Source organism: Argentina silus (genome assembly GCF_951799395.1).
Source record: "Argentina silus genome assembly, chromosome: 2".
In the NCBI taxonomy this organism is placed as follows: Eukaryota; Metazoa; Chordata; class Actinopteri; order Argentiniformes; family Argentinidae; genus Argentina; species Argentina silus.
Genome location: NC_139656.1, coordinates 7,062,676 through 7,077,109, shown reverse-complemented (window position 1 = coordinate 7,077,109; position 14,434 = coordinate 7,062,676). Strand labels below are relative to the sequence as shown.

General features: G+C 41.4%; 1 protein-coding gene across 2 annotated transcripts in view; it reads right to left on the bottom strand.

Annotated features, from left to right (window-relative positions):
- Positions 1 to 4,682, bottom strand: part of coro6 (coronin 6) — a 9,433-nt gene extending 4,751 nt beyond the window's left edge. For both annotated transcript variants that reach the window (XM_083695404.1, XM_083695405.1), the window contains exons 1-2: positions 4,616 to 4,682; positions 732 to 931 (exon numbers count right to left, since the gene is read on the bottom strand). In XM_083695404.1, the coding sequence (XP_083551530.1) occupies positions 732 to 929 (198 nt within the window). In that variant the 5' untranslated portion in view covers positions 930 to 931; positions 4,616 to 4,682. The remainder of the gene's footprint in view (positions 1 to 731; positions 932 to 4,615) is intronic.
- Between the last annotated feature and the right edge of the window lie 9,752 nt (positions 4,683 to 14,434).

The window sequence follows — 14,434 nt, the reverse complement described above, 5'->3', positions numbered from 1 at the left end:
TCCAGTAATCCGCACTAGGCTCTGTTACAGTAGACAGACAGCCGTTCAGAATCCTGATCAGAATGACCAAGGCGGCACCATTGATGTGACGTCTGCCTGACAATCGCTGATTTAAATGCAAGGTTGTAATAATCTGTAGGCCCTGCGTCCCTCAAAGACTGGATTTTTCCCTGCCATTAAGGTGTGAACTGTCCCGATTGGTTGCTTTTCCTCTATTGCAAACAGCGAAAGTACACTACGTGTACTTGTATTAAGTTATGCAAGTTAGTTCATCTTTTGTGAACGAAAGGCCACTTTATCTGGGTTTTTGTGTTGGACTAATTCATGTTCAATGAGCCTTGGGGAATCTATTTTTTGTTGCTCACTTTAAATCTGTACACTGAAATAAGAGAATGGTCTGTGCATACACCACAGGAGGCTTGTCCTCCAACTTCCCAGAGAACTGTCATAACACTTTGCCACTGTGTTAGATGGAGGAGAAGGGCAGCATTGTTACACACCTAAACATAATTATCTGACTGAACCTCCTATATGAAATCTCTTTCTGCTATAGAACTTTAGGGTAGAAACGGATTGAGACAGGCCTAAGGCTTCTGAGAAAATAGACTCTCCCACAAGCACCTTACTGTAGAAGGGCATCTTCTTACACACACACACACACACACACCCACACACACACACACACACACTCACACACACACAATCTCTATGGTCCCTTTGCACTCACTAACCTTAGAAAGTGGCAGAACGAGGAAGGCTCCACCCCCACTGGACTCTACGATGACTGCAATGAACTTAGGGTTGACAGCACAGAATGAGCTGTCCCACGTCACCTTGGAAACACGTATGTCATCGTAGCCCTGCTCCGCCTTCACCGCCTGTCCGAAGACATGTCGGAACTTACTCTGGCGCACAATGCTGCGACTCATCGCTATGGAGATAAAGGAGAGGGGGAGAGAGAGAAGAAAATTGGGGAGGACAGGTGGGGGGACAGAGAGAAGAAAGTAGCAAAGATGGGGGAAAGAAGTGGTGGAGAAGATAGAAGGATCAAAGAAAAGGGACATCAAGGGAAGAGAAAGACCAACAGACAAGGGAACATAGAAAGGGAAAGAGATAAGGGGGAAGAGGGTTATATTATTATTCAACAAATCAACAGATACTTTTGAACAAAGGAGAGAGGTTGCTATCCACATAAAATCATACATAGAATAATACTTTCAGCATGGACCACATGTTTGATCGAGCCGAAGTGAAAGGTGAAACACAATTTGGTGAAACCAGGTGAAACACAACTCGATTCATTTGTTTTCCGAGTGGAATGTTTGGAAGAGTCTCTCTCTCTTCTTCAAGTGTTTTTTGTGTCAAGTTAAGACAAGAGGCCCCTGACCCAAGCTCATTGAAACTCATATAAAGGTAAAGGGATAAAGTGCCTGGTTCATTGAAGGGTTTAACAGGATATGTTCTAGCTCTTATCACTCGACATGAAGGTGTCAAAGGAATGACTGAAGAGCTGAAGGGTCCCCTGGAATGAGGCCTCTTTGTTTTGTTTCCACTAGATGAACTAGTCATGTTCATGTGTGCTTGTTGTGTCTCCTCCATGAGAGATTCCACCCTAATAGAACCTCACAGGATAAATAACGACTTCCAGTATCCAGTATCCTTTTAACACAGCACAACGTTTCTCCCCAGCATCTGTCAATGACAACCTAATCTTGCTCCCAGACACTTCCGCCCAATATGCTTGGAAGGTCTTGGTTTACCCGATCTTTGTATTGGGTAAACAAAGACCAAGTTTGACGCATTGGTCCATCAGACCTTCCAAGCAACTTCAGAAGCATAGGCTTTAGCTTATGCTTGCACACCATAAGTTTCTGATTCGGAGCCACACCTCGCAGTTGTGCGATTCGCTCAAATAATGACAAATACTTTACTTAGTGAATTCACTTCCACCAAGGCCAGGTTTGACTTGTTGTTATTCCAGGCTTATACAGTGCCTTCGGAAAGTATTCAGACCCCTTCACTTTTTCCACATTTTGTTGTGTTATAGACTCAATTTAAAATGGATTATATGAAAAGAATTTGCCATCAATCCACACACAATGACAAAGCGAAAACAAGTTTTTAGAAATTTCAGTAAATTTATTAAAATTGAAATACAGAAATACCTCATGTACATAAGTATTCAGACACTTTGCTATGACACTCTTAAAATTAGCTCAACAAATCACTCAATAAGTTGAAAAATGAAGGGGTCTGAATACTTTCTGAAGGCACTAATCCAAAACCTTGCTTGGGCGGAGCTCCAAAAAAACTGAATTCAGTTTTTGCTGCAGGTTTTCTTCCATTTTCATCAATGTTGCAAGCTAGCATAGGCAACAACTCTCTGAAAACAGTCCTACCCAGTCGGAAAAGATGATGTACATAACAACAAGTACCGTTCTACGGGCATGTAGGGGGAGGGTTCTTGGAATGCAACATCCAATGAAATTGTGAACACATTCTCCCATCACATTGTGAGCATTCTCCCAGTGAGAACAACGTGATTTTTGAGTATGAGACTAATGGCAACCTGATGCGCAGCATAAGTTTATTTTCTTAGAAATGTGTGTATTTCCAGGCAAACATACAAAAGAGCATTTTAATCAGCAAGAACACGCAATGGTGATACATTGTTGTGTTGTTTCATAGTTGTGTGCTGTCTTTGTCTCCCTGTTTTAACATTGTTGTGTTGTTTCATACTGGTATTTCTACATTGTAACTCTGTAACACTGTTATGTAGCTGTTTCTCCTTCCCGTAACTATAGTAACTTGGTAGCATTGTTATGTGGGCTGTTTCTGATGTAGGCATACTGCAACTGTAGTAACTTTGTTGCGTTGTTATGGGGGCTGTTTCTGATGTTTCCTACTGTTGTCATGTTGTTGTCCCTGGCGGCAGGCCAGAATAGTGTAAGCCGTGAAAACACAGGAGACACATTCTAGAACCCTGATGACCATCAGCATAGATATTAATAGTTGATTGTCCCACACACAGTTTCCAGCAGCCAATACCACTGACAACAACAGAGGATGGGGAGAAGGGAGTGGAACCAAGGAGAAACCACAGGGTACAGGTTACAGACAATAAGCACAACATAGTAATCTATAGCTATAATAATCTATATCTATGTAAGTAATATGTATAGCAAATATTGTCCTATATACCATACAAAGGGTGTACAAAATGCATGTAAGGAAACAAGGCTGGCACTAAAACCCCAAATCCCAAATTACTCCAGTCCCTAAAGACAACTCTGGTATGACAGTTCTGTTTCACTGCAGGATTAGGATCTTCGGGGGACAAAGGCAGTATTTGGTTCTTTCAATCCAAATGTGTGTATGAATCATTTGATTATGTTGACAGAAGCATCTTAATTGACAGTCTTCATTAACCAACTTGTCATCCAGGGTAACAATGTATATTAATAAGAACTGAATGATCATGATTTTAAATCAGTCTGAGTTGAGAACAGTGTTTTCGTACCCTTAGTTGAGAGAGCTTTATGATTGTGGCACAGCAGAAATGCATTGCATGACTCAACAACTGATAAGGGGAGTAAATAGATAGGTGCTGCTACTTCCTTGGAAGGTCTGTGTTATCGAGGGATTCCAGTAACCAAGTACTGAGGATTTTATCGACTGCAGCGTGGGAAATTGTAATCATAAAAATAGGCCTATAGAAATATACAGAATGTTTTGATTTATACAATGACCTATTACGAAAGGGATATTCTAAATCTAAACCATTCTGATACAATGAGGATACTTTATACAGTACTTATCATGCAAACCATTTTAAACTCTTAATAGTTACCCGACTCTCTCAAGCCAGATGCACTCCATACACACACTTACGAACATATAATGTCGTATAATATGAATAGATCGCTTTTAAGTTTCTATTGCACCACTGAAATCATACTGTAGGTTAGTAAATGTAGGCCTAGTTGCAATTGGCTGTAATGTTCCTTGCTGTAGCTGACTAGATGGCCCTCTTTCGCGCATGGCATGGCTCTTGAGACTGAGCGAAAGAATGACACGGTCACTTTCCTAATATAGACATGCCAAAGCTTCTCTGTCCCACCCTGTCCCACCCCGTCCCACCCCCACCACTACCCCTACCCTCAGAAGAGCATATCTAACGATCCCAAATAGTAGGCTGCAATGAAAGAGCGCTTCACTCGGATCTGTCAATAACAGGAATGTATACAATCCCCGTAACCAAACACACGCATAAACACACCAACAAACATACCTAGGCATCTGCCACAGTAATAATTTTGGGAAGTGGCGGGGGCGGGGGGGGGGGGGGGGGGGGGGGGGGGCATCTCCCCCCACAGCCACCCGACCTCCACTGCACAACGTGCTCAATTTAGTACGGTAGGCTACAGCACTCACAACTAAATGCTCTGGAAAAGTGCGCAGTCACAACGTTACAGTGTTACTTTCCGACTCCCAAAGAAACGCACTTACTGGCAATGCAGTAAAGCTGTCGCATCTTTACACTGCATCAACGCTGGTCATGAGTATTAAAACACCGCTTTATAGGTCAATTTATAGAGACAATTCAATCACTCACCTCTGATTTTGGGGATATCAGCCGGTCGTTCGCCCTCTGAATTCTCCTCTCCCCCTTCCCTGGGTAGTTTTCCGTTCCCTGTGACGCTCTCCGCTTATTCAGGTATTTTTGCTTGTTCTCCGTGATCCACTTTTATAAATTCGATGCGGACTTTCCGGACGGGCGCGAGGTGCAACTACGTGACACTCCACAGCGGTTAGAGAGGGGAGAGAGAGAGAGGAGGGAGGACGGTATAGGGATAGTGAGAGAGGGAGGGGGTGTGTGGATAAGCAGGGAGGGGGTCAAAGCAGTCCGGTCTATTTTCGAACGGGCTCTGTCGGTGTCGGGCTATCTCTCGCGCAACAGTGACAGGGCTATAGATTGCGCTGGGACCGCGCACCAGGGTCAGTGGTCACGGGCTAGAGTTGTGCCACAGAAGCGTGTGAGAGGGATATAGGGTGAGTATAGCCGTTCACACTAGGCCTATAACTTAGTTTACACTCGTTCATGAACAACAGACATTGGACAGAAAACTGCTCTGGCCATACAGTTAAACATGACGTCCCCATTGTCCAGCATATGTAGGCCTAGGCGAAAGTAATTGCAATAGGCCCGAAACATTCATTTGTTGTTGTTGCACATGCGGTCACAGTTTTCCTGCCATTTCAGACACTATGCGGGTTGGGGTGAAATTATGTAAGCTTCACAGATAGCGGGGAGTGGGGACAACTGTCACTCCGTTCTCATATCCCCATGACCAACAGCTGTGGTTCTCTCGTGGTTCAAGCGCTGACCATCTATGCAGGCTTTCAGTTGTGTCGGTAGAGGGCGATAGAGTGGGCCTACTGGGCTTCGGCTAAGAATACAGTGAAAGTTTCAGTGGGCTAACAGTGGAAGTTGGACACGTGTATGTTTCCATCCATCCATTCACACATTGCCTAATTCGATAACGTGTTATCTAGCATCTCCACTTAGTATCCATTAGTATCTCATAATCAAATCAAGTAAAAGGTGTGATTAGACCTCTTCACCCCCACTACCCCCCTGTACAAGCTTCTCTCCTGTTAAAAAAATTAAAATAAAATAATAATAATCTTCTTCTAGCATTATGACTGCCAATGGCCCCTGGTCTGAGCATTGATTACTTTATCTTATGATGACTGATGGATAGATGATTCACTTACTTAAACAAATGTATTTGTTGTAAGTCGCTTTGGATAAAGGCGTCTGCTAAATGCCATAAATGTAATGTAAATGTAAACATTGCTCTGTTCCCTCTGTCTCCGTCTCAGGATGTGGTGATGTCTGTGTGGCAGAGTGAGTTTGGAGAACCAGGCACACCAGATGAGTAACATAACCTTGCTTGAGATGGAAATATTTGCTTTAGCTCCCCAAGCTAATGCCCTGGCCTTAGCTCAGCAGTATTTTATTTGTATAGTACTTCTGGTCAAACACTGACAGGTCAAGTAAAAACATAACATACAGGGTCATCTGTCAGTAATGCACAAGATAAACAGGACAGTACATGGACATGTCTTAAGTCAGGTCTTAAAAATGTCCAGACTGTCAGGAGCTCTGACTGAGGGGGACAGAGCATTCCAGAGGTATAGTCAATATGTGACAAAAAAATATTTTGTTTAATGTGAAGATGTGCCTCAAAGACACGTAACAGAGTAAAAGGAGATATTTTAAACATTGCGCGATATTCATAGAAAAACCTTAACATGGTGTGATGTACTTTAAATGCATGTGGCAGATCCCTAATCTATTTGACTTCTACTGGCGATTCTGCTTTGAGTTGTAGTTAGTGATTACCCCACTGCTGGTGCAAAATAAACTTATTTAAGAACACATTCTACCATAGTCTTTAAAAGCAAAACCTCTCATTGCCAAACTCTGTACATCCTACAAAAAGGGGTCATAAACAGGCTCCTAAAACAATCAAAAAAGCACAAGAGTCAAGGCTACTAGCCTACCACATCAAGATCATGTTGATATTTATCAGTAGCCTAAAATTTGGAGCCGTTGTTCAAGAGGCTTTGTGATAATTACAGTAGGCTATTCATTTGAAATAGTTGCCAAATTAATAATTCAAAGTAATTAATTATCAACCGTATTTTGACCCCTATATACGATACACACCGCAACAACATTACATTTAGATTTATGGCATTTAGCAGACGCCTTTAGGCCATAGGCAGTCACAATGCTAGAAGAAGGATTTTTTTATTATTATTATTTTATTAACAGGAGAGAAACTTGTACAGGGGGTAGTGGGGGTGAAGAGGTCTTTAGGACGGGCCATTAAGATAGTAGTCTGAAAAGATGGGTCTTCAATCTACGTCGGAACAACGTGTTTTACTGATTTGCTATGGTGATCATCAGTATCTTAATGTACCAAACACTCTGTTTGAATTGTTTGCTGTATCTAACCCAAAAAAGTACCACACTTACATTTCCATTTTAGAGTGGTTGTCCTTTGAAAATTACCAACCAGGCCTTCATTCCATCATAGCAATCTACTAATCCAGATTTAGTGGATGAGTTGAGACCCCCCCCCCCCCCCCAAGCAATAGTTGTAGCACTGTCGTTGAGTACCTAGTGGAAAACCATTACATTGATTCTCATAGCTTTAAATAATGAGGATGCACACTAAATCATTGTAAGACCAATGTGATAATAACATGCTATTTAATAACTTTCCTTCACAATAACAAGAAATAACAACTAAAAACATGAACAAGAAACATCAATAACCTTTGAAAAGCAAACTCCCTGCAATGTTTCATTTAAATTAACAATAATAAAATAACATTTAAGGTGTTACATGTTGTTTTGCTGCCCTCTTTGGCGATACAGAGCATTTGAAATTGTACATTATGCTACGTTTTCAAATACTGGCAAATGTGTGTATACCCATGTTAACAAATTAAACAAATGTTAAAATGTGTATGTAAAAGCCAGTGCTTGACCACAACACCAGGTTTAAGAAAGCTCTTTGTCTGGATCCAAACAATGCTCTCCACTGAATGTTTTTTATCATGCAATCTCATTCCTTGATTGCTATCCATTTATCATGGCCATTTAGCACTATTTTAAAGCTCAAATCTACATCCTGGACCTTTAAACATTAACCAGCAAATACAAATAAATGTAAATAAAAATAAATTAAACAGCAACCCATTCACTCAGCCACACAGATTATTTTCAGGCTCCCAGATGTCCTCCCATCTGCAGCCGCTAAAGGAGGAAATTGAAGACAGATAGGAAAATTATACTATTTTTTGGTAGGTTGGAACAATGCTTGAACAATGTTAAGATAAACACTGTTTATGATTGTGAGCTCATTGGTGTTGTTGACATGCATAAGGGAGCAGACCTACCATGTACGGCAGGGACGCCAACAACGCACAAGAAAGCGTCTCTCTCCCTGCAGACACCAAAAACGGTCAAACTTGATGTCACTAACATCTAATGAGGAATATTATGAGTATGTCCAAGTATCTCAGAAGTAAATACCTTTATGGAACTGTCTGCAAATGCTGGGGCAAAGATTAAAGCTGAGGCACAGACTTACACTCAAGCCAAATGCTAGTTTAGTCACCAGCCTCCAAAGACCAAACACATTGTCCCCCTTATCAATTGCACACTGTATGGTGTCATTGAGGCAAAGAACTGTCATGAATTTTATGACCAATCATTCACTCACTTCTGATGAATTTCAATGCAGCAATATCAAGAATGTATGTATCTATTTTCAAGAATGGTGCGTTGAATATACCTCATAGGATATAATTGCTATGCACCTTGGACTCCTTTCATGAAAAATCCAAGTTTTATAATACATGACAAGTTGTCACTGGATTTGATTTTCAAGTCATATTCTCAGTTCAAGTCTGAGCTTTGTCTTTAACTTCCCATGGTTTCAACACCTCTCCCCAGGGTCCTTGTTCAGTCAAATGTCAATCACCCAAATAGGGTATCAAACGACCTTCATTCACCTTTTTTACTTTGCTGTATTTTTACATAAGTAAGGTGACCTTGAGTGCCTTGAAAGGCACATAACAAATACAATTTATTTTACATTATTATTAGATTGTTTGAACAAAGAAGCAGAGCCCCAAATTTAAGCCAAGCCTCCTCTCGGTGCTGACCAATTCATACTAACCTTTACAATTCTCTCCTTCATAGTCTTGGAGTAAAGAAAGTTCCCACAGCTGGACCTTTGTTCACACTCAGCACAAACATCTATGAGATGAAACAATTATGAAGATACAACCTCCAAGAAAACAGAATAATATGAATATGTAATATGTTATATGTTACCAATTTTCTGCTTTTTGGCAGCAGCCTTTGAGCAACTCTTAAATGTCTTTCTTTCAGGCAGCGCAGCCTCCTCTCCCTCCTTCTCTGCTGGCTGCCCAGCAGCAGACCTCATGAAATGAACTTAAAACAGAAGAAACTTGAAATACAACACATGTTATTACTGACTAAACATGAAATAAGTAATCAGAGCCTGACCACCAGCCTTAACAAATATACAAAAAAGCCTTTTTAGAAAACCATGTGTTGCAATCATGACCTTTTAAGCTTAATTGACTAATGTTGTACTTGTGTACACCTATTTAATGTACAAATTCTGTCTGAGAATTTCTCAATGATTGTGAGAGCAACATGGTATGAAATACTAGTTGCTATCTGCATGTCAAGATCATGTAATCTCCCAGAGTATTAACCTTGTAATTAGATACTATTGTGCATCTGGGATATAATGCAAGGTAGCATCATCAGTGGAGGTTGCAAGCCCACATCTGGGTAACACTTAATAACATACTTACGTGTCATAACTGACTCAAAGGCCTGCTTGATCTTCTGAAGTGTCCCATCATCCACTTCCTCAGGGCCTGCTGTCATAAGGTCCGCCATAATGGACCCTCCCACATTTCTCGCAAGGAGCAGCATTGGATAGAGCCCCAACGCTGACAGTCTATCAAGCTGAAATGAAAGCATGCAACTATCAGTGCCCCCTACATTAACATGTGTACTGTCAAGCTGAATTGGAACCTTTGCTCTGATGAATAAGAGGCAAATCTGAGGACATTTTCATTCGTAATAATTAAAGAACAAATTGGGAATCTGACATCTTATCATGTTTCAAGACCTATTTGGAAGTACTACAGAGCTAAAAGCAAGATGAGAGCCGTATTAACATCTCTTTTTGGTGATCAAAGCTAAATAACGAACCAAAAAAGCCTCTAACTGTCCATCCCTACAATGTGGAATGGATAGAGAAAGAGCACTAACATGGGAATTGGAACGCAAAAGCTATGTCCATCGTGCAATGATGTCACTCTCTAGAGACATAAAGCCCATGTCACAACGGAATGGAAAGCTAGATTTTCACTTTTTCAAAGAGGTGTTGGGTTTGTGGCAGGAGAACTTGAACAGCCAGTCAATCCTGTACAATCTCTGCTGAGATGGGAGCCTCCATCCTTTCTCTAGATGGGATAGAACAGATGGAAATTACTGTAAGTGGGTGTAGCAAAGACTTACATGTCTGTGCATACTGTCAATGACAGCCGCTTTATTGCGGTTGTCATTTACAGACTTTGCCCATTCCACCTTCTTCTCCTGGAAGGCAAGTCGTGCCTTTTTTGTCCTTTCTTTGTAAGGCTGGACAGCCTTACAGTGGGGACACGCTTTGTAGGCACAGTTAATGCGTGAGCTGCACCGGGGGCAGGTCTTTAAGGTGCTTCCACGGCCAGGCATGACTAAAGCCTCCTCTCTCTTCTCTCTCTTGAACGGTTCAACCTCCTCTCCTTCCACTCTCTCAGGAGGCGCATCCTCCTCTCGCTCCTCTCTCTCAGACAGCTCAGCCTCCTCTCTCTCCAGCGGTGCAGCCTCCTCTCTCTCAGACAGCTCAGCCTCCTCTCTCTCCAGCGGTGCAGCCTCCTCTCCTTCCTCTCTCTCAAGCGGTGCAGCCTCCTCTCTCTCCAGCAGTGCAGCCTCCTCTCCTTCCTCTCTCTCAAGCGGTGCAGCCTCCTCTCTCTCAGACAGCTCAGCCTCCTCTCTCTCAAGCGGTGCAGCCTCCTCTCTCTCCAGCGGTGCAGCCTCCTCTCTCTCAAGCGGTGCAGCCTCCTCTCTCTCAAGCGGTGCAGCCTCCTCTCCCTCCTCTCTCAAGAGAGGTGCAGCCTCCTCTGCCTCCTGCTCTGTTGGCTGCCCAGCAGCAGATCTCATGAAATGAACTAAACACAGACGAAACATGAAATACAACACATGTTATTATTGACAACAAATGAAAAACATGATCATTCCAACCGCAGTCTTTTTGTAGCGTCATATCGCTGAGCCAGCCTTTAAGGTCAACGGCATTACAATGACATTAGCATACTTACGTGTCATAACTGACACAAAGACCTGCTTTATCTTCTTAAGTGTCCCATCATCCACTTCCTCAGGGCCCACTGTCATAAGGTCCGCCATAAAGGACCCTCCCACCTTTCTCCCAAGGAGCAGCATTGGATAGAGCCCCAACGCAGACAGTCTATCAAGCTGAAATGAAAGCATGCAACTATCACCAGTGATGTAGTGGAGGGTAAATGCATGTAAACGCCACTTACGCACCTTTTTGGAGGGTGAATAGTGTTTACCCACCATTTACGGAAATGTGCAGATTTTAAGGTTAGCGTTTACATTTGCAATTTCTCTGGTGTTCAGTGTTTACCCACCTTTCTTTCGCCAAGTACATCTACCAGAATTCCCTCCAATAATTTGTACTGTGAAGATAAATTGGAACCTTTGTTCCGCACTCTGGGAAATATTGTAAGCTAATGATGATGGATGAGAAGCAAAAGTGAAGAATGACACCTTTTATCTGAGGTTATTTTTATGCAAATCTGTTTTACCATTAAAAAATAACCATAACCATGAATCCAAACCCCTTTGCTATTCTCCTAGACAAGCAACCTGGGCATAATCCTGGGTAGAGAAAATAGGAGCTGGCATATCCATTGGCATTCAGTGAGGTATTCATTGTGCCTAGACTACTTTATTCCACCAACACATGTATCATTAAACTCCCTGCACCCTAATTATCCTTCCTTTTCCTTAAAGTGTACAATTGCTTATTATCAATTATCATTCATGGATTTACAGTCTCTTGCACCAATTACAAGCAATTAGATCCATGCAGGGTAGTGGAGCAGTGTACACTTGGTGGAAAATGAAGGGGAATTGGGACACAGAATCTATGTTAATTGAGCAATGAGCAATGTCACCCCTTATGAGATGGTATGAAAGCAAGCTTTTACTCTGCCAAAGAGGTATTGGTTTTGTGGCAGACAGGAGAACTTGAACAGTGTCACACCTGTACAATCTTTGCTGAAATGGGAGATAGAACAAATGAATATTTCTGTAAGTGGGTGTAGCAAAGACTTACATGTCTGTACATACTGTCAATGACAGACGCTTTATTGTGGTTGTTATTTATAGTCTTTGCCCATTCGTCCTTCTTCTCCTGGAAGGCAAGTCGCGCCTTCTTTGTCCTCTCTTTGTAAGGCTGGACAGCCTTGCAGTGGGGACACGTTTTGTAGGCACAGTTAATGCGTGCGCTGCACCCTGGGCATGTTTTCAAGGTGCTTCCATGGCAACGACTAAACAGACATAAGGTTGAATGTTGAATTAATGTTATATGTTCACTGGACTGGCTATACCTTACTTGTAAGGATGGGTCTGACTCATTTTGGAAAATCTGTTAGTTGACATTAATCAATCCCAAGCCTGGGCACGTAATTTCAACAACAATGTTGCTAATTTTTTAAGCGTGACTACGTGATTGGTCAGTCAGGAATAATTTGATATAGTAAGTGAACTAAAGAGCAGGGTCTGCTGCTATTGGATCGAATGACGACTGCCCACAATCTCACAGACTAGTGGCTTTTTCGATTAACAATACTTCATACTCTCATTTGGACAGTTTAGAACATCAAACTTAATGGATTTCCAATTAACACGACAATACTACAAAATTATTTCACAATCATGGGAAATATCTGATTGCATGAAATCAATAAAATCAACTAACGTTAAAATGCAGAAATATGTCAGATATACAAATATTTTCTTTGTGTACAGAATTAAACTTTATATATATATATAGAACAAAAAAAGATACTTACCGATGACTTCGCTGATTAATGATAATGTTCTGCCGTGATGACACTGAATGGCTGCGGGCTTTACAGAAAGGTCACATTTAATTATACACAATTAAATCTAAGAATAATTTGCTTTATAGTATATACAATCCACGTCTTCCTTCTTTTTATCTATTTTACTTATTGTACTTTATTGTCTTAGAGGAATACAACATTCATCAGATGGCAGTTTTTGCGTTTTTTGATATGACAACGCGTTTTTCATGACATCAATTGTATCTATGCGTCGACTAATTGTTGCAGTCCTACACTGACAGTACACTTGCATTACATGAAGATGGGGTCTTGTTTTCAAAACTGTAGCATTTAAGCACGCACACATATTTTCCAACTCAGTTACAGTGAGTTGTGTAGTCATACTCATATGAATAATTAACAACATCAATTAATGAACTTCAACATTCTCATGTTCATTTTCAACATTCTCATGTTCATTTTCAACATTCTCATGTTCATTTTCAACATTCTCATGTTCTTTATTTTGGTGGTAGCGAACAGCTGGTCTGTAGTCATGGAGATAGCAGGTCTCGCTACGGGTGTTCAAAAGCGCCGCCCAGTGGTCTGAGTGTAATAGATCAGGCTTTATTTTTTTTTTTTTACTATAACGTTGAATTTAGCCAGTGGCATAGATTTACAAAGTAACGGAAAAAGGAATGAGGATCAAAATGCGTCTAAGAAAACATCCTCTCGAAAAAATATTAAAGGTGTTTAGAAAAACATCAAACCTCATTAATGTTCGAGTATAGACCCCAGTCAACTAATATCAACACTTATATTTCATTTTGAGGAAATGGGTTTGGTTTCGGTAAGTTTAAGAATCATTGCCCAGTCTCCAGGTCATTCTCATTCAAAAACTGTGTAAGATATTTTCAAATGTATCTGCCTCATGAGGAGCGAGGATACTGAAATTTAACAAAAGTAAGAAGTATAGGTAGACCTACCAAATACTTGTAATGTTTTTACTGATATTGATATAGTTTTATGAATTAAGAAAAGATCGGTAACAAAACGAATTGGTAACAGAATGACTGAAATTGAAATTGGCTTCATTTACTTGTAATTGTACAGGTGGTAAATCAAATCAAAGTTTATTTATCATGTACATAGAATACAGTCGTAGACGATGCAATGAAATGCTTTGGGCAAGCTATCTCCTCAACAATGCAGCAAACAACAATCAACAATGTAATACAATATAATAATAATAAAAAGTGTATAGCAACAGAACACAACAGCAATAGTAGTGGTATAGGAGTGCAAATGAGCAATGTCATTGGAGAATGTTACTGAACAGGGGGGGGGGGGGTGCGGTCCTTGATCATCTTCCCGGAGTAGATATCCTGTACGGCTGGTTTTCACCACCCTCTGCAGAGCCTTACGGTCGAAGGCGGTGCAGCTGCCGTACCAGGCGGTGATACAACAGGACAGGACACTCTCTACGGTGCACCTGTAGAGGTTTGTGAGAATCTGGGGGGCCATGCCAAATTGTTGTGGTGTGGTGTGGTGTGGTGTGACCATGTTAAGTCCTCAGTGATGTGGACCGAAGCTGCTTAAGCTGCTGACCCCCCCCCCCCTCCCCCTGCTTCCTCCTGAAGTCCACGATTAGCTCCTTAGTTTTGCTGAT